Source organism: Paramisgurnus dabryanus, chromosome 11, assembly GCF_030506205.2.
Source record: "Paramisgurnus dabryanus chromosome 11, PD_genome_1.1, whole genome shotgun sequence".
In the NCBI taxonomy this organism is placed as follows: domain Eukaryota; kingdom Metazoa; phylum Chordata; class Actinopteri; order Cypriniformes; family Cobitidae; genus Paramisgurnus; species Paramisgurnus dabryanus.
This window is the reverse complement of record NC_133347.1, coordinates 29,037,518-29,063,303: the sequence shown is the minus strand read 5'-3', so window position 1 is coordinate 29,063,303 and position 25,786 is coordinate 29,037,518. Positions and strand designations below refer to the sequence as shown.

General features: G+C 37.2%; 2 protein-coding genes across 2 annotated transcripts; both read left to right on the top strand.

Annotated features, from left to right (window-relative positions):
• Window positions 1–4,942: 4,942 nt before the first annotated feature.
• Window positions 4,943–17,067, top strand: ddx51 (DEAD (Asp-Glu-Ala-Asp) box polypeptide 51). The gene is made up of 15 exons (XM_065247728.1): window positions 4,943–5,122; window positions 5,507–5,823; window positions 7,382–7,548; window positions 7,639–7,789; window positions 7,911–8,056; window positions 8,270–8,341; window positions 8,432–8,647; window positions 10,447–10,589; window positions 14,596–14,773; window positions 15,156–15,271; window positions 15,519–15,635; window positions 15,725–15,826; window positions 16,257–16,320; window positions 16,551–16,685; window positions 16,880–17,067. Exons 1-15 carry the CDS (start codon window positions 5,100–5,102, stop codon window positions 16,904–16,906), a joined length of 1,974 nt encoding a protein of 657 aa, XP_065103800.1. The 5' UTR covers window positions 4,943–5,099; the 3' UTR covers window positions 16,907–17,067.
• Window positions 17,068–18,120: 1,053 nt separating this feature from the next.
• On the top strand, window positions 18,121–24,461 carry golm1 (golgi membrane protein 1). The gene is made up of 10 exons (XM_065247727.1): window positions 18,121–18,260; window positions 19,130–19,298; window positions 19,600–19,779; window positions 20,814–20,868; window positions 20,948–21,029; window positions 21,114–21,219; window positions 21,321–21,441; window positions 22,713–22,841; window positions 22,920–23,087; window positions 23,508–24,461. Exons 2-10 carry the CDS (start codon window positions 19,170–19,172, stop codon window positions 23,621–23,623), a joined length of 1,086 nt encoding a protein of 361 aa, XP_065103799.1. The 5' UTR covers window positions 18,121–18,260; window positions 19,130–19,169; the 3' UTR covers window positions 23,624–24,461.
• The last annotated feature ends 1,325 nt before the right edge of the window (window positions 24,462–25,786 follow it).

Genomic DNA, 25,786 nt, shown 5'->3' with positions numbered 1-25,786 from the left:
TCAGTCCAAATCTGATTTTGGTGCATATTCGATTGGAACCCAATCACATTTAGAATGTGTGAACGGCTAAAAACCACATGAAATCTGTTTTTTCTTTTCTGTTTCAAGCTATATCCAGAGGTGGTTTGAAATACTTTTCACATCACATTTCCAGAAATACATTTAAGTCTGACCGCTCTGATCGTATTTTTGTAGCTTTCCAGTTATGTCATGCTGTTGCGTCACGTAAAATGTAAACACGATTGTTGTGCCAGTGTGACGTCATTGCCATAGAAACAGTGCAGATAATTCAGAAAATGGCAAAACCCTACAGGACGCACAGATCGGATCTAAACAGTTGTGATACACAATGTGGACAGTGCGTCTGTCCAGTCAGACATGCAACAAAATCAGATTTGGACTGACAGCGTGAACAAGGTCTTAGTCTTGATAGAGAGGCTGCAAATAGCAGGGAACGTGAGCAGAGACTTCCTGGTGTCTGAAACTCAGGCCAGATATCCATCCAACTCTTTGCTGGCTTAATGTGTTGTCGGTTTCAAAGAAGCAAAAAAATCTTCATCCGACGAGCCCACTCGTGAGTCTCTAGCCCTTTCTCGGGCCAAGATATGGTCAACCCTTCCCGGATTTTTCCTTGGCCTTAGCTCAGGCACCTTAAGTCCAGGGCGTTCGCCCTTCGGGTCCCTTATCCTACCCAAGAGGGCCTTTCCAACAAGCCACCCACGAGTCTCTAGCCCTTTCCCCGGCCGAGATACGGTGGTCCTTTCCCCGATTTTTTCCAAGGCTGTAGCTCGGGCAACTTAAGTCCCCTCGGGTATAAGCGACCCAAAGGCATCCAAGCTACGGTCGTGGGAAAATCAGGGGAATGACCACTGTATCTCAGCCGGGGAAAGGGTTAGAGCGTCAGGGTTGGCTCGTTGGAAAGGCCCTCTCAGGTAGGATAAGGGACGCCAAGGGCGAATGCCTAGGACTTAAAGCGACCGAGCCACGGACGTTTGAAATTCAGGAGACCGTCGGCCACAGAAAGGGTTAGAGAGTCGGGGGTTGGCTCATTGAAAAGGCCCTCTCGAGTAGGATAAGGGACCCGAAGGGCCAACACCCCGGACTTAAGGTGCCTGGGCTACGACCGTATGAATTTCAGGGAGTGGCACGCTGTATCTCGGCCAAGGAAAATAAATAACATTTAAATTAAACTGGCCGTCAGCACAATTCAATTGGTTTGGTAAGAGTAGGCTAAGGGAAAATAGAATAAAGTGATCTCTTAAAAATAAGTACTTTTTGACTGTAAATAAAATTGTAAGGAGTAAAAAGTACTTTTTTTTCTTAAAAAATGTAATTAAGTAAAAGTAAAAGTACTGATTTTAAATTGTACTCAAGTAAAGTAAAAATCCCCAAAAATAATACTTAAGTACAGTAATCAAGTAAAATTACTCAAGTACTTTACACCTCTGCAAAAACCTCATTGTTTGTGATTTTAATTTGGATCAGAACTAATTGAGACTCATGGCCTTATTTTGATAGCATTTTGGGAGTAAATATTTTTATTTTATGGGTTTTTAATATAAAATATATACTTTATTGTATTATTAAAAAATAAACTTAAACTGCTATAAAAATATTTAATGGCGGGGTGCATGATTTTTGAAAAACACTTTGGAAAAGGGAGTCTGAGCATTACCAAAACACACTTGTAGCCAATCAGCAGTAAGGTGCGTGTCTACTTACCAACATCGTTGCCTGGGTTGTGTGTGCGGTGGGTCAATTCTAAGGTCCAGATTCTATTGGGGTTGGGGTGTGTTTGTTTAGGTGGTTTTAGATGTCAACATTGGCTTTCAGAGATCATGCACCCCCCCTTTAATATTCACAACTCCATACACTTTTGTGAAAAACTTTAAAGTGTCTTCTTTAAAAAGAGACCGATATTTTCCTTCTAGACCAACGAATGGCAGAGTTAAATTAATTTGAAGATGCCCACCTTTTCACCTTTTTTAAATCCCATCTAGCTAAGAACATATTGGACGATTTTGGGAATATGAGTTAAACGATCTGAGATTTTAAGGGAATTCTAAAGAAAGAAGCTATAACAATATTTAACGTATAAATTATGGTCAGTCAGGAATATCGAGTACAGCAGATAAGAGCCATCAGGCTTGTGCCATATGGGATTCTCTATGAAAGAGCAGAAAACACAAAAACACAAGAGACGTGTGCTCTGTCTATTGCTTTTGTCTATGTTTATGTTTCCATTCTGCTGATGGCTGAATTTATGTCAGCTGTGTTTATGTCAACAGCTGGCTTGTAATGATGGTTGCCAACTTAGGCTACAGTGACCATTCTTCATCCAAACTAGACATTAGATTTTAGCATTCAGTACAACTTTGTTTATCAAGACAGATTATTTGTGTGTGCAAAGTTGGGAATAAAACTTATTCTATTTTTGTTTTAAGTAGAAAATTGTAAAAAACGGTGTATTTGTTTGTTTGTTTGAGGTTTATTCAGTCATCACTAACTTTGCACTGCACATACGATTAAAGCATAGGGTTTTATTAAGAGACATTTAACTTCTACAGTTAGCTGGAGGACTAATGGATTTACTATTGTAGAATGATTGAAAAATAATAACAAGTTAGAAAGTTATGATATTAAAGCAACACCAAAGAGTTTTTTTTTTACCTTAAAATAACGTTTCCAAAAAAGTGTCAGTGGTTCATCCACTCAAAACAGGGTGAATGGCACTTTCACATTCGCTTTGCAGCCCTCTATCGGCCAAAACCGCACTAAAGAAGTTTCCAACCGTCGGGTAGTGGTCCTGTAGTTCGAGTGAAAACTACAAAAACTTGCTTTACGGCAGACCTACAATCCAATCAGAGCCAGCTATGCTGCAGTATTTACGACAGTGCTAATGAACAATTACGCTTCTAACCTGTAGGGGGAGCAAAGAGCAATAAGTCTTTAGTGTTGCTTTAATATATGATTACAGTAATGAACAAGTTAAATCAGTGTCAGTAGCCCTTGAATAATTTGTACTTAAAACAAAATTTGAAATATGTAAACAGTTAACTTTGTACATCTTGTACATTCTTTATCCAGCATTGTACTAATTATTTCTTATTGTCTAGTGCTAAGATGTGGAAATAATGTGATCAAACTAATAAACAAAGCAAATGGAAAAACTACCATTAGCTTCACTGGATTGACAATGGTCGTTGCTCAATCCGAAGGCTGCAGCCTGCAAGGGGTCGCATATGCACACTGCATACGTCATCAAGCCTGGTTTATTTAAATTAATTGAGCATTACAATCGCAGATCATGAGAATATACAACAAGTTACTAAGATTAACTAAGAATAATTTCTCATGTTCTGAAATAAGATAGTCTTGATGACGTTTGCAGCCTCGATATATGCGACCCGGAGTATGCAGCCTTCGAAAAAAAGTATGCAGAATTCGGATTGAGCACAAATACATATTTTAAAGGAAAATATAGACCAATTTAGAGTAGACGTCACAGTTACGTCACCTCAAGCTGCGCGCGCAATGCGGTTGCAGAAAAACAGTGGAAATGAATTAGACACGAGTGAAAAGAGCAAGATAACTCACTAGAAAATGTCCTGTTGTGCTGTTAAGTGTCAGAATAAGAATGCCAAAAAAGATGGCTTTCATTTTTATAAAATACCATCGTCGAAGACATCATTTGAAGATAAACGTAGGTGTTATGATTACAATAAGCCCTTAAACGGACAGAATGGAGCGAGGAAATCATCTGGAAATCTTTTAATTATTAGAATAGAAAATAAGTAGAGAAGATGTCCGGTGTTCTGTCGAAGTCTGTTCCCTCCATGTGTTTCTTATAGCGTTTTTATCACGTTACAATTAAAATTTATTCAGAATAAAAAAAAAATGTATACTGAAAAAGCAATATCACAATTTTTTTTATATTTCATTTTTTTCGTTTTCTATTATTTCTTTTTATTTCCTTATATCTTAGCTATGTCTTCTTCCTGTTTGTTCTAAAATTATTATGTTAACATACTTAATAAATATATAAATATAGCACACACACACACACATGATGTAAAGTGTTATTAATATATAAACATTTTAATGTATGTTTAAACATAATACTTTTATAATAGTTTTAGAACAAACACGTAAGATAAATATATGGAAGAAATAATAGAAAACAGGAAAATTATGAAATATTTAATAAACGCTATTATATATAATTCATGATAGTATTGCTTTTATATGTACTTTAGCGATTCAGACTGTAAAAATAATTGATTTAGCAAAAAAGAACAATACATATACATTACATACATGCATATCAGTAGCCAAGCCATTTAAACTTTTTATCTATCTAAAAAATAAACGTAACGTGATTAAAACGCTTTAAGAAACATTGCACTAAAGGGAAACATAAAGGAATCAGACTTCGACAGAACACCGGATCCATAAAAATCACGGTTTAATGCTGAAACACTTCACAACCCTACTGCAGAGCAGTCACTTTCTGCAACCAGTTTGGCTCCGCCCACAAAAAGTCATCTCTGTTTGCAAACACGAAATTGGTCTATATTTTCATCTTATAATAATTATCTGTGATTGGTCCATTTATTCAGTGATGAAAAGATAACGAGTGCTTTTCAAAACAGCTGAACTAAACCTTAAGCAATTCACTAAACAGAGTTTTCAGCCTTTGCTAAATATTAAGACCAAAAGGGAAATGTTATATATATATATATATATATATATATATATATATATATATATATATATATATATATATATATATATATATATATATATATATATATATATATATATATATATATATATATAATGCGTACTCATACTAACGTAAAAGGTCAGTTTTACGATTGGGTCTGTGCATAAACCCCATTCAAGCACGCACGCACGCGCGTTAAAGTTACTACGTCATCAGTACGCGACTGTCAACACTTTTCTATCCACATGGTTCATTTCATGGAGCCACAGTACAGTATTGTATGTTCTAATATAAATGTTCGCCGTAATCTTGGTGGTGTGTGTTAATTTATTAAGTTAATATTCGTGAATGATTATAAGGCCAAGAGTCTGCAATGGCACTCTTCACGATAAATCGGTATGTATTGATTTTATTTATAGCATCTTGCTGTATTAATGGTCACAAAAATGTATTTTTATATAGGTATACTGCACTACGTTAAATTAAATAATGAATTAAAACATAACCTTTTCACTTGCGTAAGAGCAGTAGCTGTAGAGTTGTATATTTTTCTGTAGTTATATTATGTCTGTGTGTGTTTGTGTGTGTGTGTGTGTGTGTGTGTGTGTGTGTGTGTGTGTGTGTGTGTGTTTCATTCATACAAAATCTACATATTACTGTTATGTAAAACTGACCTTTTGCATTAAGCCTAAGTTAATTGTCAAACCTGCTGTTTGCAATCTGCTATGTTCTTTTATGAAGTATTGATAAGTTTTAATCAGGTATTAATGTTTTGAACAGATATTTAGGGGAGGTGGAGGACAGTGAATCTAGCAGAGAGTCTCGCGCCAAAGCATTGCTGGCTAAACTGCAGGAACAAGCCAAAGCCAGAGAACAGAGTATCTCACACACAGCGAATAAAGATGATGACCATCAAGATAATATAGCAAAGAAAAAGAAAAGAAAATCTGAACAGCAAGAGACTGAGGGAGAACAACTCAAAGCTAAGAAAAAAAGACATGTCAGAGAATCAGAGGCTACTGATGAAGGTGTCAGTACAACTACAAAGAAGAAAAAACGCAAAACCTTATCGATTGATAATTCAAGTGCAAATACAGGTAAAACTGCATTTATGCTCTGTGTGTGTTTAATCGTATTGAAATAAAGTAAAAATGCATGGTGATTTAGTGGGCGTAAAGCAATTTTGGCCAGTTAGCTGTGCATCCTTTTATCATGTTGTTTTTGTGATGAAAATGATATAGACAGTAGCTACATGTTAGTAATGGCCCCAACACTCCCCAGCTCATTTCTGTAACCTAAAACATAATATTAAGCACATATAGGAGCGGTTTCCTGGACAGGTCTTATCCTAGTCCCAGACTAAAATGCATGTTTCAGATGCCTTAATTTAATAACACCTTGCCCTGACATATATCAGTGCCGTTGTTTTGTCTCAAGATGTACACCAGTACTGATTTTTGCAAGGTATGTTTATAAAAACGACTTAAAGTGGGCATATCATAAAAATCTGACCTTTTCCTTGTTTAAGTACTATAATTGGGTCCCCAGTGCTTCTATCAATCTAGAAAATGTAAAAAAGATCAACAAAGTACTTTAGTTTTGGTAAACCATTCTCTCCAAGCATCTGAAAAAATAGCTAATTGATTCTTGGCTCCCCTTGTGATGTCAGAAGGGAATAATACCGCCCCTTAATCTGCACTATCCAGAGCAGAGATCATCTCATTTGCATTTTAAAGGACACACCCCAAAACAACACATTTTTGCTCACACCTTCAAAGTGGCAATTTTAACATGCTATAATATATGATCTATATGGTATTTTAGACTAAACTTCACATACACAGAAATGAAGTTTATTTAACTAAGTTCGGGAGGAGCATGGTCATGTGATCCAACCAATCAGTGCAAAGAGGTGCCTATAAATAGCAGTCCCTCACCTCTGTCCCGTGACAGATTTTTTGCAGCATCCCTCCTCCACCCCATCTCCTCACTCTCATCTAGATTAATTTATCACAGTTAAAGAGAGGGGAGTACTCTGGGTTCGGGCTAAAATTCCGAGCTCGGAGCCCTCTCCTCGGACAGCACGCCAAATATGCTTTATCCCATTCCCTATAGATTACATGTTAATGCGAACTCGTGAAATAAAGGTACAAAAGTTGTCACTGGGACAGTACCCTTTTAAAAAGGTACACCTTTGTACCCAAAGAGTGCATACATATCGGCAGTTTAAAGATACATATTTGTACCTAAATGGTACATATAAGGACATTTTTTAAAGGGTACCGCCCCAGTGACAGTTTTGTACCTTTATTTTTGACAGTGTATGTGCTCTGGGGACACCAAAGATTTATCTGAAGAAGTCTTATGAAATTTCCCCTTTAAACTGCCCCATAGCATAATATTTGAACACATTTTGCATGCATCCACACGCAAACCGCATTTTTTGTTGTTGTGATGATACACCGTTGTGAATAATTTCATTGTTTTTCTAATGTAGCTGCCTAGTCTTGTGTATGTATGTGTAATGTTATTTACTTTTCATTTATTGGTTTTTCATGCTTATTACGTTTTTTTTAAATTTTGGGTGTTAAACTCTTTGTCCCAAACTAGCGGGGTTGCAAGAATGGCAAAAAAATACTTATTTATTTATTTTAGGAGATGATGAATCAGATACTGAGAAGTCTGCAGAAATCACAGAGACAATTAAAGGTGAATTAGAGGAAAGTAAGGAGACTCCGATTGATAAGGCACATGCCGAAAATTCTGCCTCCCAGACCGGTTTCCATATCCTGGGTGGGTTCGAAGAGAAGACCACTCAAAAGGTAGAGAAGAAAATCGCAACATTTTAAATTAAAGTGAATGTTTTATTTCGTAAAGAGAAGATACAAGATTTTTTTTCTGGACAACTACAGGTCAAAAGAGTTTTGCCTCAGTGGTTGTCACAGCCTGGTGTCATTCAAAAGGACATTAAGAGTAACCTGGTCCCTGTCAACGAGGTGCCGGGCCTCTGTCCAATGCTGCTTAAGAAACTGGAAGCCAATGGGATACAGAACTTTTTTCCAGGTAAGCGAGAAAGATAATTCACTAAAATTACATTGAATAATAGAGATTCTGTTTTACAAGGCGTAGTAGTTTGGAAATCATTGATTACTGAAGATCCCACTGTAAATAATTAATTTTCCAGTACAAGCTGAGGTCATACCTGCCATCCTGAACAGTGTGAGCTCAGAGCTGCTGGTCGGTCCAGGTGGCTACCGTCCCAGAGATATCTGTGTTTCTGCACCTACAGGAAGTGGAAAGACACTGGCCTTTGTAATACCTGTTATACAGGTAGACATCATGTCTTTACTAGTGTTTGACTGTGCTTGAAATGTTGGGATTAGTCAAACCTGCAGCACATACTACTGACATAAATGAGCCTGCTGAGGAGAAATGTGACTGAGAAAAAAACACAAGGCCAAAAGCCAAAAATATATAAGCAGTTACAGTTTGATAAGATGTTTAGTGTATATATATTATACACAGTTGTGTTTTTTACTTTAGGCGCTGTCTAAGCGTGTAGTTTGTGAGGTTCGTGCACTGGCTGTACTGCCCACCAAAGAGTTGGCACAGCAGGTAATGTATAATTGTCAATATAAATAATACACCTCATCTATATATTATTGATTGCTTATCATCCATATGTTTTTGATATCTATTTTGCAGGTGTCAAAGGTGTTTAGCTCATATGCTGAAGGCACAGGTCTGAAAGTGGTCATGATAACAGGACAGAAATCATTTGCTGCTGAGCAGGCGGCTCTCTCTAAAAGCAGAGGGGGTGTTTGCTGCAGTTTGGCTGATATTGTTGTGGCCACGCCAGGCCGTCTGGTGGATCACATCAACAAAAACAACAACTTCAGTCTACGACACCTACGATTTCTGGTGAGATGCGTACTGTACAATAATATATGTTGCAGTTGTTTAAACATTAAGGAGTAACTAAACCGCTGGTCAGAGTCTGACTCCAACCACTGGCAATATTTGAAAAATGCAAGAAAAGTGGGCAGACCCCAATGGAGATAGAGGGGACGAACTGAGCTCGTACCAAGTGAGATCGTGAAAAGGGCTTGAACCTGCTTACGTTTGGGTTCGTACCGCTTACATCACGCAGTACCGCAACATTCAACATGAAAATTCATAAAAAATTCACTAAATGTCAAAAAAGTTACTCAAATCAATGAACAGCGCTAATAAAGCCCCATTCTTACAGACCATTTACTAAAATTGTTGGTTTAGGGTTTAGGTTCTCTTTAAGAATGTTGTGTACATGAATTTGCTTTAGCCTTAAAGGATTAGTACATTTTCTTAAAAAAAAAAAAAAAATCCAGATAATTTACTCACCACCATGTCATCCAAAATGTTGATGCCTTTCTTTGTTCAGTTGAGAGGAAATTATGTTTTTGAGGAAAACATTCCAGGATTTTTCTCATTTTAATGGACTCAGGGTTACCACTGGTCCTTGAAAGTTTGTAAATCTTAGGAAACAAACTCAATGCTCTGGGAAGTTTTTGAAAATATACATACATAGGTACAGGTCATTGAAAGTGCTTGAATCTATTTTATGCAAGAAGTTTTCCGGAAAAAATCCATATTATTCCCTGTGTAGTGTAGGATAATATCATAAAAATTCTAGACTTTTTAAGCACACGTGCTAAACTGTTTGCTTTAAATGCTTATATCTTCTGTATGCAAATGTTGATTCATACCAAAATGCTTTTTTGCATAGTTGTGTTTGACACATGAAAACGTCACCGGTTACGTATCCAACTGTTGTTCCCTGAGAAGGCAAGAGATGCTGCGTCTCCTTCCTGCGTCCCTGTAACGCCGTCTTTGACAATATTTCAGATAGCGATATACTTCCTGCACCCTGACTTTGTCGTTAAGCCTCACCATTGGTTGAATTTGATATACACATTCAGACGCACTTACCACTGGAGGCTCCCCAAAGTGTCACCACAGTGACGCAACATGAGTTCCCTCAAAAGGAAACTGTAACAATGTATCTTAAAAGGTAACACGATGTAACCTTGCTCTCACTTGAAATGTGTCCCCATATTTAGTTCTTGAATTTGAGGGTATTGGACCTGGAAAGTCCTTGAAAGTTCCTTGAATTTGAAGTTAGCCAAGGTGTGGGAACCCTGTGGACTTTAATGGACCCCAACACTTAACACTTAACTCAGCACTTAACAGTTTTTTCAATGTAGTTTCAAAGGACTCAAAACGATCCCAAATGAGGCATGAGGGTCTTATCTAGCGAAAAGATTGTCTCTTTTGACAAGAAAAATAAAAAATATACACTTTTAAACCACAACTTCTCGTCTATCTCCGGTCCTATGAAGTGCCAGCGTGACCTAACGTAATTGCGTAGTGACGTAGAAAGATCATGTGTAAAATATATGAAACACGCATTTGCGGACCATTTTAAACAATAAACTGACACAAAGACATTAATTAGTATCATTCCACATACAACAACGTCTGAACACTCCTCTTTCACTACACTTGAAAACACCGGGGCGTAGTTTCGCATTCGTCATGTGTTTGTGTTCCCTGGATTAGAACCCATGACCTATTGCACTGCTAATGTGTAATGCTCTACCACTGAGCTTTACCACCGAGGCCCCATATGGTTGAGAAACGCTGCTCTAATCTAATATATTTATATTGCCTGTTTGTCATAGATCATCGATGAGGCAGACAGGATGATTGACAGCATGCATCAGTCTTGGCTCAGCCAGGTGACTAAAGCGGTGTACAAAATCCAAGGTGACCAACAGATGTTAGTCTTGAAAAGAACGCTGCCTGGACCAATCACAGTGGCAAGGTAAATACTGTGAGGGAAATTAGTCATAATCTTGACCTGAAATAAAAAAACTGGAGGAAAAGTTCTATCTGTAAGTTTAGTTTTCCTGAACACTTCTCCTGTTAGCCATTGGTCAGCGAGCAATTTCAATCTTTTCCAAACTGCTTTTGGTAAAATAAATTTTTTTGTTGTGACAAAAAAATAAATTTTTTCAGTTGTGACTGTTGTATTACTAGTCTGAAACTAATTTCTTGGTCAGCACCAACCTTTACAATAACTGATTATGGGAACACCCAAGTGTGCCTCATTTTCAAATAATTCAAAGGAACCGAAGTCAATTAATTTCGCTTATTACACGGCTCTCTGGAATGCTTGATTCTGATTGGTCAGTTGAGACATTTGCAGGTTCGTTCTTTTCAAATAATAACCGCTCCAAATAATAACGCATAGCCGGACTACTTGCACGAGTAAAATCGCTCCGCGCCAATAAAGATCAATAAAGATTACTGTCTGTTTGGCGCCATCTTGTGACAAACACTCGACAACCACGACAAGACACAGACAGCTTACTGAGACTGAACTTGACAAAATAGAGCATGACAGCTACGAAGCCAACACACACAAAAATACAGAATGGGCATTAAAACTTCTCAAAGACTGGCTAAAAGAGAAAAAATGTAGACAAGTATGAAGCAGAGGATCTTAATAAGGTATTACGATCATTTTATGCATCTGTGCAAAGTTTCGCGGAAGGATAAAAATGTTAATTTAAAACAAATATGCCAATAAAATGTTTCAAATTCATGTTCATGTCCAGTTTTTTTTTCTTATGTGGCAAGTAGCCGTGTAATAAGCGGGATAATGTAGCTTCGCGTCGGGTCCTGATCACACTGTCGGGGCTTATTTCCCAATAACTACCGGCTGCCTCTACATTATCCCTTACTTATAGCATGGTTACCACAGACATTGCACTGGTGGTTATTTTAAGACATTTGACTGGTCCTGACATGCCCGTGGAGCATTTCTCAATCAGAATTAAAGCATTCAACAGCCCTGTGGTATAACAAAGATTAATAATGCTGAAAAAATGTATTGCTCATTGTTAGTTCATGTAAGTTAACGTCCATTGTGTAACTTTTATAAGAATTTCTTGACAGAAATGCAATGTAATACACACAATTTTACATATAAAAGCTTTAAAGCATGGGTCACCAAATTAAGGCCCGCGGGCCGAATCAGGCCCTCTGCCCCCCACTACTTAAACCGGCCCTATAAGCCAATTTTATTTTTGTAATAGTTTTTTTGGAAAGTAATAACATGTTTGCATCTGGTATTTTGTTGATTTTTTTAGTTGAAATATGATATTTAGTTATAAAATTAACTAAATGCTCGTGATCAAGCGGTGAAAGACAACGCACGTGCAGATAACTTGCACAGAACTGGAAGTGTTCAGGACGGCAAAATAGCTAGCGTTAAATGAAAACTTGATAAGAGAGTTTTCAAAGAACAGCTGACCAACAATTATTTTTTTGTTCAGATTAAGGACCGTGCAGTTTGTATTATATGTAAAGAAAGTGTGGCAGTTTTCAAAGAATATAATCTGTGTCGTCATCATGAAACCCGCCACAAAGAGTATGCTAGCTAGCGAGGGCAAGGAAGAGAAGACAGGATTCGAAGGATGAAAGGCGTACTGGCCGCACAAAAGAATGTATTCCTTCACCAAACTCAGGTAAACCAGGCTGCTGTCCGAACTAGCTATAAGGTAGCTCACCTACTAGCTACCCATGGAAAGCCGTTTACTGATGAGGACTTTGGCTGTGCCAGGCCAGTAATCTCTACTGCTTGTGGTCATTCAATTCTATATAGCTGACCCGGCCCCCCATCACAGTCAGGAACGATAATGTGGCCCCGAGAGAAAAAAGTTTGGTGACTTCTGCTTGAAAGGAAAACACAGCTGTTTTTCAATATTTTACTATGTTCTTACCTTAACTTAGATGAATTAATACACACCTTTTTTTTCAATGCGTGCACTTAATCTTTGTACAGCGTGTTGTGAATGTGTTAGCATTTATCCTAGCCCAATTCATTCTTTGGGATCCAAACAGGGAACCAAAAACTTCCATGTTTTTCCTATTTAAAGACTGTTACATGAGTACATGGGCGCAGTAATATTGACAGAAGTTTGATTGAGAGGGGTGTAGGGCTGTCACGATTTTGAAATTTGGCTGACAGTAAATTGTTTAATAAATTGTGACGATTATGACGATTAATTGCCTGTTTATTGCTTTGACATTTAATTCTCATACATTTTTTGTTCATCAAATAATTTTCACAGATCGTTGTGATTATTTAAATGAAATCTTTTACAAGGTTTATCTGGCAGTAAATATTTATACACATAACACATTTTTAAAAGTAATCTGATACTGTCTCGTTTATACAGGCACTGCAGCTCCCCCTTGTGTTTTTTAGAGAGATGTGCAATCATCGCGGTGATCTGAAATCATTGCGATGAGGTCAAACAATTGCGATGAGACGATTATTTAATCACTGTGACAGCCCTAGAGGGGGGTTTACAGGAGTGATGATGTTACTGCGCCCGAGGTCGAAGTGCTGCAAACTAAGTGCTCTTCCGCCATACAATATAGTTCTCATTTTTATCCGCTTAAAAAATCACCATGTTTTATTTTGTGCATACTTACTCGTGTAGCTACTAGGGCTGTTCCGAATACCATTTTTTGAGATTCGAAGCTCTAGTAGAAATAAAATCGAATATTCGAAGCTTCGGAAGGAGGGGCTGAACATATTTTTCTCTTTAATAAAGGCAGGAATCTCTGTGTGTGTGTATGTGTGTGTCTGTCTGTCTACAGTTTTATTATATGGCGGATGTGTTGCTGCGGACCCAAGGGAGTGTAGTGCCTTTTTTTCGTGCAATATGGACATGTGACACGTTTAGAATTAATAAACTTTAAAAATACTACAGAACAGCGCAAGCGAGAACAACATTAGTGAAACAAAACACAAGAGCAATACTTTTAATAAGGAAGCCTAACATTTTTCTAACAAACAAACAAACATTCCCGTATCAGAAATTAGCAGCACAGTAATTACTGACAACGTAAAGGGTAGGCTATTTAAATAAAACAACGAAAATAAATGAACGAAGTTCAACAAACTGTAATAAAACGGTAGCATACTTTCAAAATCAAGTTTATTTACTAACACTTACACCATCCAATATGCTTTTTTCATCAGCAGAACAATAAAGAAGATATTTTGCAGAAACCCCAGAGCTCCGTCATGCAAGTCAACCGATCCGCACACTTTAAGAGCTAAAGCATATATATCCAATACAAAAGTAATCCCCCATAACTCTGTGTGACATATTGAAGTCTTGTGAAGCAAATCAATCAGTTTTTGCATGAAACTGAACGTTATTTACAACACTATTAGCGTGAATGCCAAAGCAGGAAGCGCGCTTTCCGTTTTGAGGCGATCTCTTCCACTGGTGGCGTTTGGTGGTTGTTGGCTATGGATGTTGGTCTCTCTGCGCCACCTACAGAGCGGGAGCGTGAAGCGCACTTCCTGCTTGGCAAAAGCTCTGCATTAACGCTGAAAAATATTTATAAATATAATCGAATCTCAAAACTGAAAATCGAATGTCAACCCACGGAACGAATATTCGAATATTCGAATTTTCTGGTCCAGCCCTAGTAGCTACTCATGTAACAGTCTTAAAATAGGGAAAACATGGAAGTGTTTGGTGGCTTCTATATTCATCCCTGTTTGGATCCTAAGGAATGAATGGGGCTAGGATAAATGCTAACACATTCACAACATGCTGTATAAAGATTTAAGTGCACGCATAAAAAAAAAATAGGTGTGTATTCATTCATCTAAGTTGAGGTAAGAACATAGTAAAATACTGAAAAACTGTGGTGTTTTCCTTTAAATCTGAAGAATGCAAAATAAATACATCAGACTGTAAATTCATTTATTTGTTTGCGCATATGTCTGTTTGTTGCAGTTTGTCTCCACCTCAGATGCCGTTGCAAAAGTTGCTGTTTTCTGCCACACTCACCCAGAACCCTGAGAAACTACAACTGCTGGATCTGCACCAGCCACAACTCTTCAGTTCAACACACAACTCTACAGACAGCTCCACACAAAACCAGGAGACATTTCACTTTCCTCAGAGTCTCTCTGTAAGATATAATCAAATAAAGGGTTGTAAGACTAATATGCTTCATGTAAGAGATCATGTAGAGGCTTATTTCGCGATAACAACCGGCTGCCTTTACATTATCTCACTTATTACACGACTATTTACTTTATAAGTAAGGTAGAGAACATTAAATATTTGGTTTGAATATTTACTCACTTTTAATGAATGCAGACCTTCAGCAAGATATTTCTTTAGGTTTTAAGATAAGACAAGACGTTCACATGTCATGCTACTTGGCATTTGTAAATATAATGTCAATCAGAATCAAGCATTCTAATGAACTGTGTAATGACAATAAATAATTTATGAATAATATGATTCATACATAAATGCTGGTTAATATGTGCCCGTATCTTACACAGGAGTATTATGTCCCCTGCACCCTTAACAAGAAACCGCTAATAATCCTTCACTTCCTCCTTCGGCTCAAGTTCAGTCCTGCTTTGTGCTTCACCAACTCGAGAGAAACGGCACACAGGTATGTGATAAATAAATAAATAAATAATACATTTTCATGAAATATACAATGTAGTGCTGTTGGTTTTATTTTTTTAAGGTTTAATTGCACAGAATTTATGATGAATAAAATTGATGTCATAAAACTGGGCCCTCCCTGGCACCAATGTGATGTGATGAGTGTGAATTATACAATTGGGAAAAGGCGAATATTCTGCTACATTTGTATTTTAACTGTTTATCTGTTAATCTTTCTCTCTGCCTTTTAGACTTTATATGCTCGTGAAACTCTTTGGCGGTGTGGATGTTGCAGAGTTTTCTTCCAGACTAAGCCCAAGCGAGCGACAGAAAACGCTTAAGGACTTTGAGCATGGAAAGATTCCACTGTAGGTTTCCCTTTAGCATCATCTCTTTTTTTTGTTTCTGAAAATGTTATATGGTTTTATATAATATGCTTTATTATAAATTGTCTTAGGTTGATAAGCACAGATGCTGCTGCGAGAGGCATCGACATCAACGGAGTGAAATGTGTCATTAATTATGATGCTCCACAATACATCCGAACATACATTCACAGGCAAGTCAATGGACCTTAACTAGAGGAAAAACTTTATGTTGGCTTGAGAAAGCCTAGTCTACAAGTTAATAGGATGATTTATTTACTCACCCTGTACACATTTCTTTCTGTTGCTGAACACAAACTGTGTTTGTAACCAAACCATTGACTTCCATAGTATTTTTTTTTTCTACTATGGCAGTGGTCCTCTTAAAAAAAGCTTGATTACACACATTCTACTTTGTGTTCTGCCGAAATGTCATTTTGGGGTGAACTATTCCTTTAAGTATGCTTGTTCATTTATCCATCATTCTTATCGTCTTTATTATGGTTACCTTTGGCTTGGAATATCTATGTTCATATTAGGGTTCATCACTTGTTTGTAACACTGGAACTGTAAGTCTTTGTATGTAAAGCTGCTTGGTTTTTCCAAATGGGTTTTTATTTGCAGGGTGGGACGAACGGCAAGGGCAGGAAAAGCAGGATCGTCTTTCACTTTCCTTTTAAACGTCCAGGTAGGATTTTTTAATTTTTTCCTCATTTTTAACAATAAAGTGCTTTGTTTTTTATTATTTTAACTTGATAAAGTAAACCTTTGTAACAGACACACGTGCAATGACATTATCTTATCCATTTTATTTACTTCAATAAATCTTTCCTTCTATGCAAAACCATGATTTGGTTATGCATTATGTTGAACAGACTTATTGAATTGCCAATGCAAACCTTTATTCTGGCTTTTTAGGAGAAGAGATTCTTACAGATGGTATTGGATGCTGGCAGTCCTGGTATACAGAGGCACATGGTCCTACCAGAAACTCTTAAAAGCATGGAACCTCACTATGAGCAAACGCTTGTTGAGCTTGGTAAAGTTGTTAAGGTAAGAGCCAAGTTGCTAAGGCTTATCTATTTAAACCTTGTTAGCAGGTTTTCCAGACAAGGAATTGGTGCTTACCATGGCATGATAGAAGGTGGTAACATACGTCAAAAGACCCAGTCCCATCTCAGTTTTCGTTTCAGAATCAGAATTTGTAAACTTTATTGCTCATGTTGGCATTTTTGTTTGTTTTCAAGGAGGAAAATGCAAAGAAGCGATTTTGAGATAACATGGAGCAACGGAGCAATACATATATTTTTTGTGACTTTTTTGGAATATTCCTTGATGATTCAAAGTTCCTTAAAAAAAAAAAAATGTGTACATTATATGAACTTTAATGTAATATGCTACAAAATGTTTTTTAATAAAATGGGAAAAGACTCAATCTTGTTTCTGCTTTATTATACATAATTCATGTCCACTAATAAAGCTTTAGGGAAGAACACGACAAGTTGCCACAATTTCCAGTAATAACTGTTGGGTAAAGAATTGAATACAATTAAACCACATTGAAATTACATTATACACACTGGAAGCATTATAATGAAAGCAGAGCCAAACATTTACTCTGTTCTGAGGAAAACTGTTTTATTTCATTTTTATTTATAATAAACGTTGAGTCAGAGCAGGTTTCATGTTTTAAATGATTTGTTTTTATAATTTATTAATTCAATTTTATTTGTTGGCCAGAACAGCTTGATATTTTGTACATTTGGCTGCCTTTAATATTTTGTGGCTTGTTAAATTAACTTTTTTACTCGTCTGTAATAGTAGGCTGGTTAATAGTGAATAAGGTCACTTTTAAATATAAATAAATACACTACATTCAGACCCTTAACACTTTTTACAATTTTGTAATGTTGCAGCCTGATACTACAATTGTTAAAATTTTTTGAATGTAGATTTTTTTTCTCATTAATCTACACTCATAATGACAAAGTGAAAAAAGATTTTTAGAAATGTCTATACATTTATATATATATATATATATGATGATTTGGAGAACTTAAATGGCATAAGAAACTTGAGAAATCAGGCAAGAAGGGCCTTAAGAGGTGACAAAAAACCCATCAAAGACCCGACTGAGCTCCTGCGTTGAGATGTAACAAAATTCCAGATGGACAACCATCACTGCAACCCTCCACTGATCCGGACTTCTCCTCTCTTCAGTGCAAAACATCAAAGCCTGCTTGGAGTTTGCACAAAGACACCTAAAGACCTAAAAGGATGCTTTTTGCAGACTCCAAGCAGTCTTTCATAAACATTGTTTAATATGCAACATTTGCAGTTTATATATAAATACTCAAAAAAAATAAAATAATAATAAACGCATTATTACACGTGCATGCATTTAAGTATGGTAAAATGATTATTATTATTTTTTAAAGAAAAAATTCCCTGCAACTTTAAGAAGACGTTTCTTGCGCGCATGCGCGTTGTAGGATTCAAGGAGAAGACAAGCGCTGTTTCTTCAGAGGGCTGAAGGTTTATTAGTTATATACCGGAACAACAATAGCGAGCGTCGATATGCACATGTTTCTTGCTTTTACATGACGTGACCTCTTTCGTTGTACTGTGGTAAGGCAATTTTAAAATAATACAAGCTGTTAATCTGTAAATAAGAATAAATTGTAATGATTCATGTTTCGTAGTTGTGTTAGCAGATATGCTAACGTCACCAAGACAAAAGCAGTTTCCTGCTCAGTGCATTTGCATGTAGATAAACAAACAACCTTGTGAATTTGGCGTTTTAAACGTATATTTATTTAGTTTCCTTTTTATCCCGTCGTACCCTAAAATATAATAACGTTTTGTAAAGCGTAGTAACACTTCAGTAGTAACGTGGTAGATGTGCAAATGTCTCTACTGGATAGGAGGATCACTTTCACAATGCATAAATGTTCCCATAAGAATTGTTTTGATATGCAAATATAAAGTTAAGTGTCCAGAGGAAGTAAATTAAGTCAATATTGTTTATAAAATGATGTGTAGTTCCTGAATGGCCATACTCTTATACAGTATGTGCTCATCAGAGATTATTTATGTATGTATGTATATACGCATACATACATCCTGCTATGGCCATACTAGTTCCCTGACCCGAACCCCATAAAAAATGACAGTCCTTCCTTGAGAATTTAAATGATCTGGAGAGATTCTGTATGTATGAATGATCTCTTGCCATGTATTCTCTAACCTCCTCAAGCACTTAAGGTAAGTCCTCAGGGCGTACTCGCCCTATGCGTACCGCACCCGAGTATGTTTGACTCCCAAAGTAATGGTCGTTTGGCTACTCTATACAGTACTAGGGTGCGGTACACTTCAGAGCTGATCTTGGTCTTCTGTATTGATTGAATATTGTGTATTTTTACTGCTGGTCTATGTTAAACTTTCTTCTGTATTAGTTTTTCCCTGATGAAAAAGTTTGCTCTCTCCTTATCTCTTAGATCCATCTTTAGGGTGTTCTTGGAGCTGTTATACGGCATTATGGGTGCACTCGGGAACGGTCGGCGTGGCGGTCGCTCTCCGTCTTTGCTCATGGCTGCTCTCATCGCCTGCGTTCTTCTGCTTGGCTTTAACTACTGGGTCTCAAACTCAAGAAACATTGAGCTTCAGGTAGAAAGATGCTCTGTCCGTAAACTATTAAAATATTTCAATGTAAATTCTTGACATTTGTGAATAGTCAAATGCATTTTTTTTGTGAATCAGCCTACATGATGTAAAGAACATTCTGTTAAAATAATCTTTGATATCTTTAAGACCATGTCTAAGATTGAAATCAATGAAAGAAATCAAACTTTGATGCTCCTAATCACATTATTAGATAATGAGACGTTCACATTTGATACATGTATGGATTTCACATATAAGGCCACATAATATGTCTAGAAATACATGATTGTTTTTCTTTCTCTAGAGCAAGATATTGGAGCTGGAGGATCACTTGAGACTGCTGACTGCAGAAAGAGATAGTGAGCAGCGGAGTAAGATGAAGGCGGAGGATGAGATGCGCATACAGAATGAGAAGATGGACATAATAAAGGATACACAACTTAGACAACAGGATATAGCACTGAACAACTGTATCCAGGAGAAGGTAAACATTTTACTTTTTTCATCTTTAAGTGCTATAATTGGGTCCCCAGTGCTTCCATCAACCTAGAAAATGTGAAAAAGATCAACCCAGTAACTTGGCTCCCCTTGTGATGTCAGAAGGGGATAATACCGCCCCTTAATCTGCACTATCCAACCACGGCACTGCCATTTAGTACAGAGATCAGCTCATTTGCATTTAAAAGGACACACCCAAAATGAAAAAAATTTGCTCACACCTACAAAGTGTCAATTTTAAGGTTATAATCTATATGGTATTTTGAGCTAAAACTTCACATATGTACTCTGGGTACACCAAAGATTTATTTGGCATCTTAAAAAAATCTTGTGAAATGTCCCCTTAAACATTTTTGTTTAGGAAAGATACACCGTCAAAGTTTTAAGAGCTGGTGGAATTAACAGGATATACTTGATGATATATGTGATCTAGGGATGCTAAACAATTAATCGCGATTAATCGTTAGCAGAATAAAAGTTTTTGTTTACATCACATATGTGTGTAAACTGTGTATAATAAATATGTATATATATATAAATATGAAACCATTCATGTATAATTGTAAGAATTTTTTTTATATATATTAAGTATTTATATTTATATATAATATAAATGATACATAAATATACAAATGTATATACACACATATACATGCATGTGTGTACATCTATTTATAAAAATTTATTATACACAGTTCACACACATATATGATGTAAACAAAAACTTTTATTCTGCTAACGATTAATCACGATTAATCGTTAAGCATCCCTAATGTGATCACATTGTGAAATCTGATAAACAATGTGTGACCCTGGACCACAAAACCAGATTTTTTTAATTTTCAAATGCATAAATGTTTAAATAATGCTTACTGATCCAAAAGTCATGGTAATATATTTATACTGCTTTTATATCTGTGACAGAAGGTTGCTGGTCAATCCTAGTAAGAAGAAATTTTTGATCACAATTGAGTCGTGTTATTTTGTCTGATCTCTAAAGTTTAGTGTTCTCTGTTATAGGAAACTCTGAAGCACAACATTTCCTCCGGTGGTAATACAGTGCAGGAGATGAGGGGTAAGACTCTCTCTACCTAATATTTGTACATTTTATTATCCCATATCTTCATATCATGCATATCATTGATTTACTTTAGATCGTATGAAGTCAATATTGGAGGATCTCGGTAAGGTGCAGACTGAGCTGAAGTCCTGTCAAAGTAACTCGGACACTTTCATGTAGGTCCATGTTGAGTACTCGATACTACTTTATTATAATGATGAACAATATCTATAATGGCTTTGTGTATGGAAATTGTGCAGGACTCAGTGTAACAAACAAATTGAGAGCATTAAAGAGAAATGCGGTGTGAAAACTGAGGATGGAGAACTAAAGGCTGAAAAGGAACCTGCGCATTTAGATCCAGAGGTACAAAAAACATCTAAATCAAGAACCAAATCTGTCACCAGCACCATTTAAGGGTGCCAATAAAACCTGTAAACTATTTGCTAATGTTTGTTTTTCTTTAGAATGCCGCTGGTTTAGAAAAATCATTGTTTGGAAAACCCAAATCTGAGGCAGAACTTCCGAACAGCAAGCCAGAAGTGGAGTCCGAGCCGAAGAATGAATACAAAGATAATAACGAGAAAGGTTTGAATCAATTCATTAAATTAGTGGTGAAATTTTATTGAATGTAAAAATTTTTTTTAAAATGCATTAATATGCAATGTAATGGAGATTTCTATTGCTATGTGCGCATCGTATTTCGAGTCGTACATTTTTTTTCTGTTTTGCTGTAATTATGATCAAGTAATTTGATTGTTAATTTGAATAAATTGACATCCCTACTATGTATGGTCATGGATATGTACACTAGATGTCGCCTTGCCTACGGCAGTTCATTGGACCGAATGCGTCAAATAGAGCCGCCATCTTGAAACAGGGGAACCCCGCATCAGCGTCATTGTAGGCAATGGTGTAACGGAAAAAAAATCACCATAAATCGTCGTGAATGCGATTTTTTTTTTTTTTTTTAAGTTTTCTTTTGGTTCGTTTCAACAGTCAGACATGTATTTAGCATTGAGTCCAGAAAAAAATAAAATTTTTAATATTTTGAAAATCTACTTTTTCTAACTATACTGCATAGTGCTAGTAGGCCTAACATCCATACGCAGCACAAAAGTCCGGCATCGTCCATGAATTCGGAGTACAGGCGGAGATAGCAGCTTTACCTAGCTACTTCCTATGACAAGACCCCTGTTTTAAGATGGCGGCGGTTTTGATGCATGCTTAGAACCCCAAGGCGACATCTAGTGTATTTATCTATAATGCATGGTAAGTATACTGTACAGTGAAGCTGCAAGTATAGTAAATTTTTTAGGCATATGCTGCACAGTCGAACGCAGGGTTCACACCAGACGCAGTAGAGGCAACAGGAATGGTGTGGAACACTCATTCTGCGCGAATTGAGCATTGCCGTGGGAAACGCGCGAGTTGAAAAATCTGAACTCCTGCGGATTTCCGCGCCGCACTGACCAATCAAGACCTTGCTGTAGTAGTGACGTGATTACAGGAAGCGAGCGGAGTCTCAGCTGAGTCGCAGAGGCCCTCCCGCGAGTAAACTCAAATGTTCTAGCGTCCAACTACGCGCGTTTTTACCGCAGCTGGTGTGAATGCATCGTAACGCTCAGACGCGCAAAGCATACTTAATTTGACTCTAAACCGTACATGGGCGTTGCACACATGCAATACATCTCCTGGCATACAGGGGTCTGTAAGGAGCAGTTAGGTAGGTCTAAGTCAGGCTATCCTTATTGTTGACCACTGTTTGTACAAATACTCATTTTAAACAATCCAATTACTTATTTGAAATAAGTTTACTCAGTTTATGTTTTAATAACAATTCTATTTTCTACTTTTAGCTGCTGTGATTATAAACAAATCACCCACAACCTCCAAACCGGCAAATAAGAATGAGACTCTTAACAGACCAGCCAATGACAATGTCCCAGATGCAGTGATGGGCTTTAAAGGAGAATCTTTAAGGAGAGGTGGGGAATAAAGAGAGACCGACTTATTAAACGCCGTTAAAGCAACACACATCACTCATTTGTGTTGTCTTCATATAGATACTCTGTTGGATGAAGTAGGAATTCTTGAGCCGAAAAATGACGACATCGGATTCGGAATGGGAGAGGATAACGAGGAAAAAGTCAGAGTTGAGGATGGGAAAGATGAAAATGCGATTATGTATGACAATGATGGCGAGATAGAGAAACAGCTCTCCAAGATTAAAGGTGCTTATTAAAACATTCCTCCATTTTCTATAGCACGCATCCTATGTAGGGTCCTGTGAGAATGCATCAGAAGATTTCAAAGCAATGTGAATCTTATATTGTTACAGTTTTTCCATGAATTATTGTCTATACAAAGCAAAGACGGTAAAGAGGCTTCATCTAAAGTGGCATTTAGGTGTAACTCAGTTTACTTATTGAGCTATTTAAGTTGACATTCAAATACATGCACACTGTTTAAACACATTTATTGTTTGATCATACTATGACTGATGGATAAATATTTATTTATGGTGGTGCCAACCTGCATACTAGGATTCAATTAATAGTGTATACACTGTAAACACGTTTGTGATGCAGACAAGCAATTTCATACACCAAACGTTTCTCTTCGAGTTCAAATAGTTTTCTGGGTTTTTACAGATGAAAATCAAGATGCCGGACAGGAACTAGAGGACGATATGGCCAATTATAACGGTGATGATGACAACCAGCCAGAATCTGAGGATGAGAAACAAGCAGAACTGGCAGGGATGTAAGAAACACAAACTCCAGATCACACAACGTGCCTGCTGATAAACTCCTCACTGGCTGGAGTGACCGTTCTGACACTCGACAGATGTTTATGGGATGGGAGAGTAAACTTTCTGCAACAATGGATCATTTTCGCTGGGTTAATACTATTGTGTAATGAAAGATTTGCACGACACAGTATTCATCTCTGAACTGAAACTGAATCTAATATATCTTACCAAGACAGGCATGGTCAGATCATTCTTTAACTAGTACTGATTTTAGATGAAACTTGAATGTACTGAACATCTGCGATATCAAGCCTTTAAATCGATGTACCATGGTGGTGAAGTTTCCTTGCTGTCAAAGCTTTCCTCCAATGAAAGGGATGTTGTACTAAAACAGCAACGCATAAGCTAATATATTACAGTACATTCATGCATTTTACTAAAGCTTTTATTCAAAGTGACTTAGGCTTTGCATTTTTATTATGTGCTTTCTCTGTAAATCAAACCCATGATTTTGGCTTTGTTAACATCATGGTTGACCAGTCGATCTAGAGGTAAAACTCTTCATATTGCTTTCATTTTTTGTGTTAATGAATTTCTAAAGTTTTGAAGCTGGATGTCTAGACAGGAGCATTATTCAGGTCAAAAGACGTCACTATTTCTATGATGGTCATTTCCACAGTTAACTCATTTCATAACGGCACATTGCAATCTTTTAGTTACTGTGAGCTTGTTACGTGTACATTGATTCAAGATTTCTATACTGTCATGAAGTTCAACTTTGTCGTGAAAATGTTTTTTTATGTAGGTTTCTTACTGGATTTGTGATCTCATAATAAAGTTTTAGTTAAATTTCTTCTTTAGTTGTGCAGTTTTACTGTATTTTGGTGTAAAGAAGCAAATGTTTATGCATACTATGCAGAACATCCATACTGCAAAATTGTACCAACTATGTTAGAAAACATAGAAAAAGTAAAACCTCAAGAGAAATGGACATGGTCAGAAACAATGCTCAGGTAGGCCATGGCATTTAAACGATGCTCAATTGGCACTAAGAGGCGTAAAGTCTGCCAAGAAAACATCCCCCACACCATTACACCACCACCAGCAGCCTGCACAGTGGTAACAAGGCATGATGGATCCATGTTCTCATTCTGTTTACACCAAATTCTGACTCTACCATCTGAATGTCTCAACAGAAATCGAGACTCATCATACCAGGCAACATTTTTCCAGTCTTCAACTGTCCAATTTTGGCGAGCTCGTGCAAATTGTAGCCTCTTTTTCCTATTTGTAGTGGAGATGAGTGGTACCTGGTGGAGTCTTCTGCTGTTGTAGCCCATCCGCCTCAAGTTTGTGCGTGTTGTGGATTCACAAATGCTTTGCTGCATACCTCGGTTGTTATTTCAGTCAAAGTTGCTCTTCTATCAGCTTGAATCAGTTGGCCCATTCTCCTCTGACCTCTAGCATCAACAAGGCATTTTCGCCCACAGGACTGCCGCATACTGGATGTTTTTCCCTTTTCACACCATTCTTTGTAAACCCTAGAAATGGTTCTGCGTGAAAATCCCAGTAACTTAGCAGATTGTGAAATACTCCGACCGGCCCGTCTGGCATCAACAACCATGCCACGCTCAAAATTGCTTAAATCACCTTTCTTTCCCATTCTGACATTCAGTTTGGAGTTCAGGAGATTGTCTTGACCAGGACCACACCCCTAAATGCACTGAAGCAACTGCCATGTGATTAGTTGTACGTTTTGTGCACACTGCCGGAGACTTTGTCGCAGTGTGTTTCCTGTCTCTTTTAGGGGCGGATTACTCAGAATGCATTTCTGGCAGTTTTGAAGTTGAAAACGTAAAATCTCAAAGCCCGCCTCTCCCCTATTCGATTGGACAATGAAAAAGAGTTGACTTTTTTACTTCAAAAAAGGCGCCCGGCACTTCCATAAACACATTCTGTGTAATCCGCCCCCAAGGAGGCATTCCAAATTATGGTTGTGTGAGTGAACAATTATAAATGTCATTCCTACAATTCTGTGCCATTTGTGTCCCCAAGACATAATAGTGTATATTTTATTTAAAAATGCAATTATAGATCACATCTCTTTGCCAGTGCTAACCACTGGTGGTGTGCATGCACCTTAAGTCCTTAAGACGGTTTGCAGCATTGAAAACACAC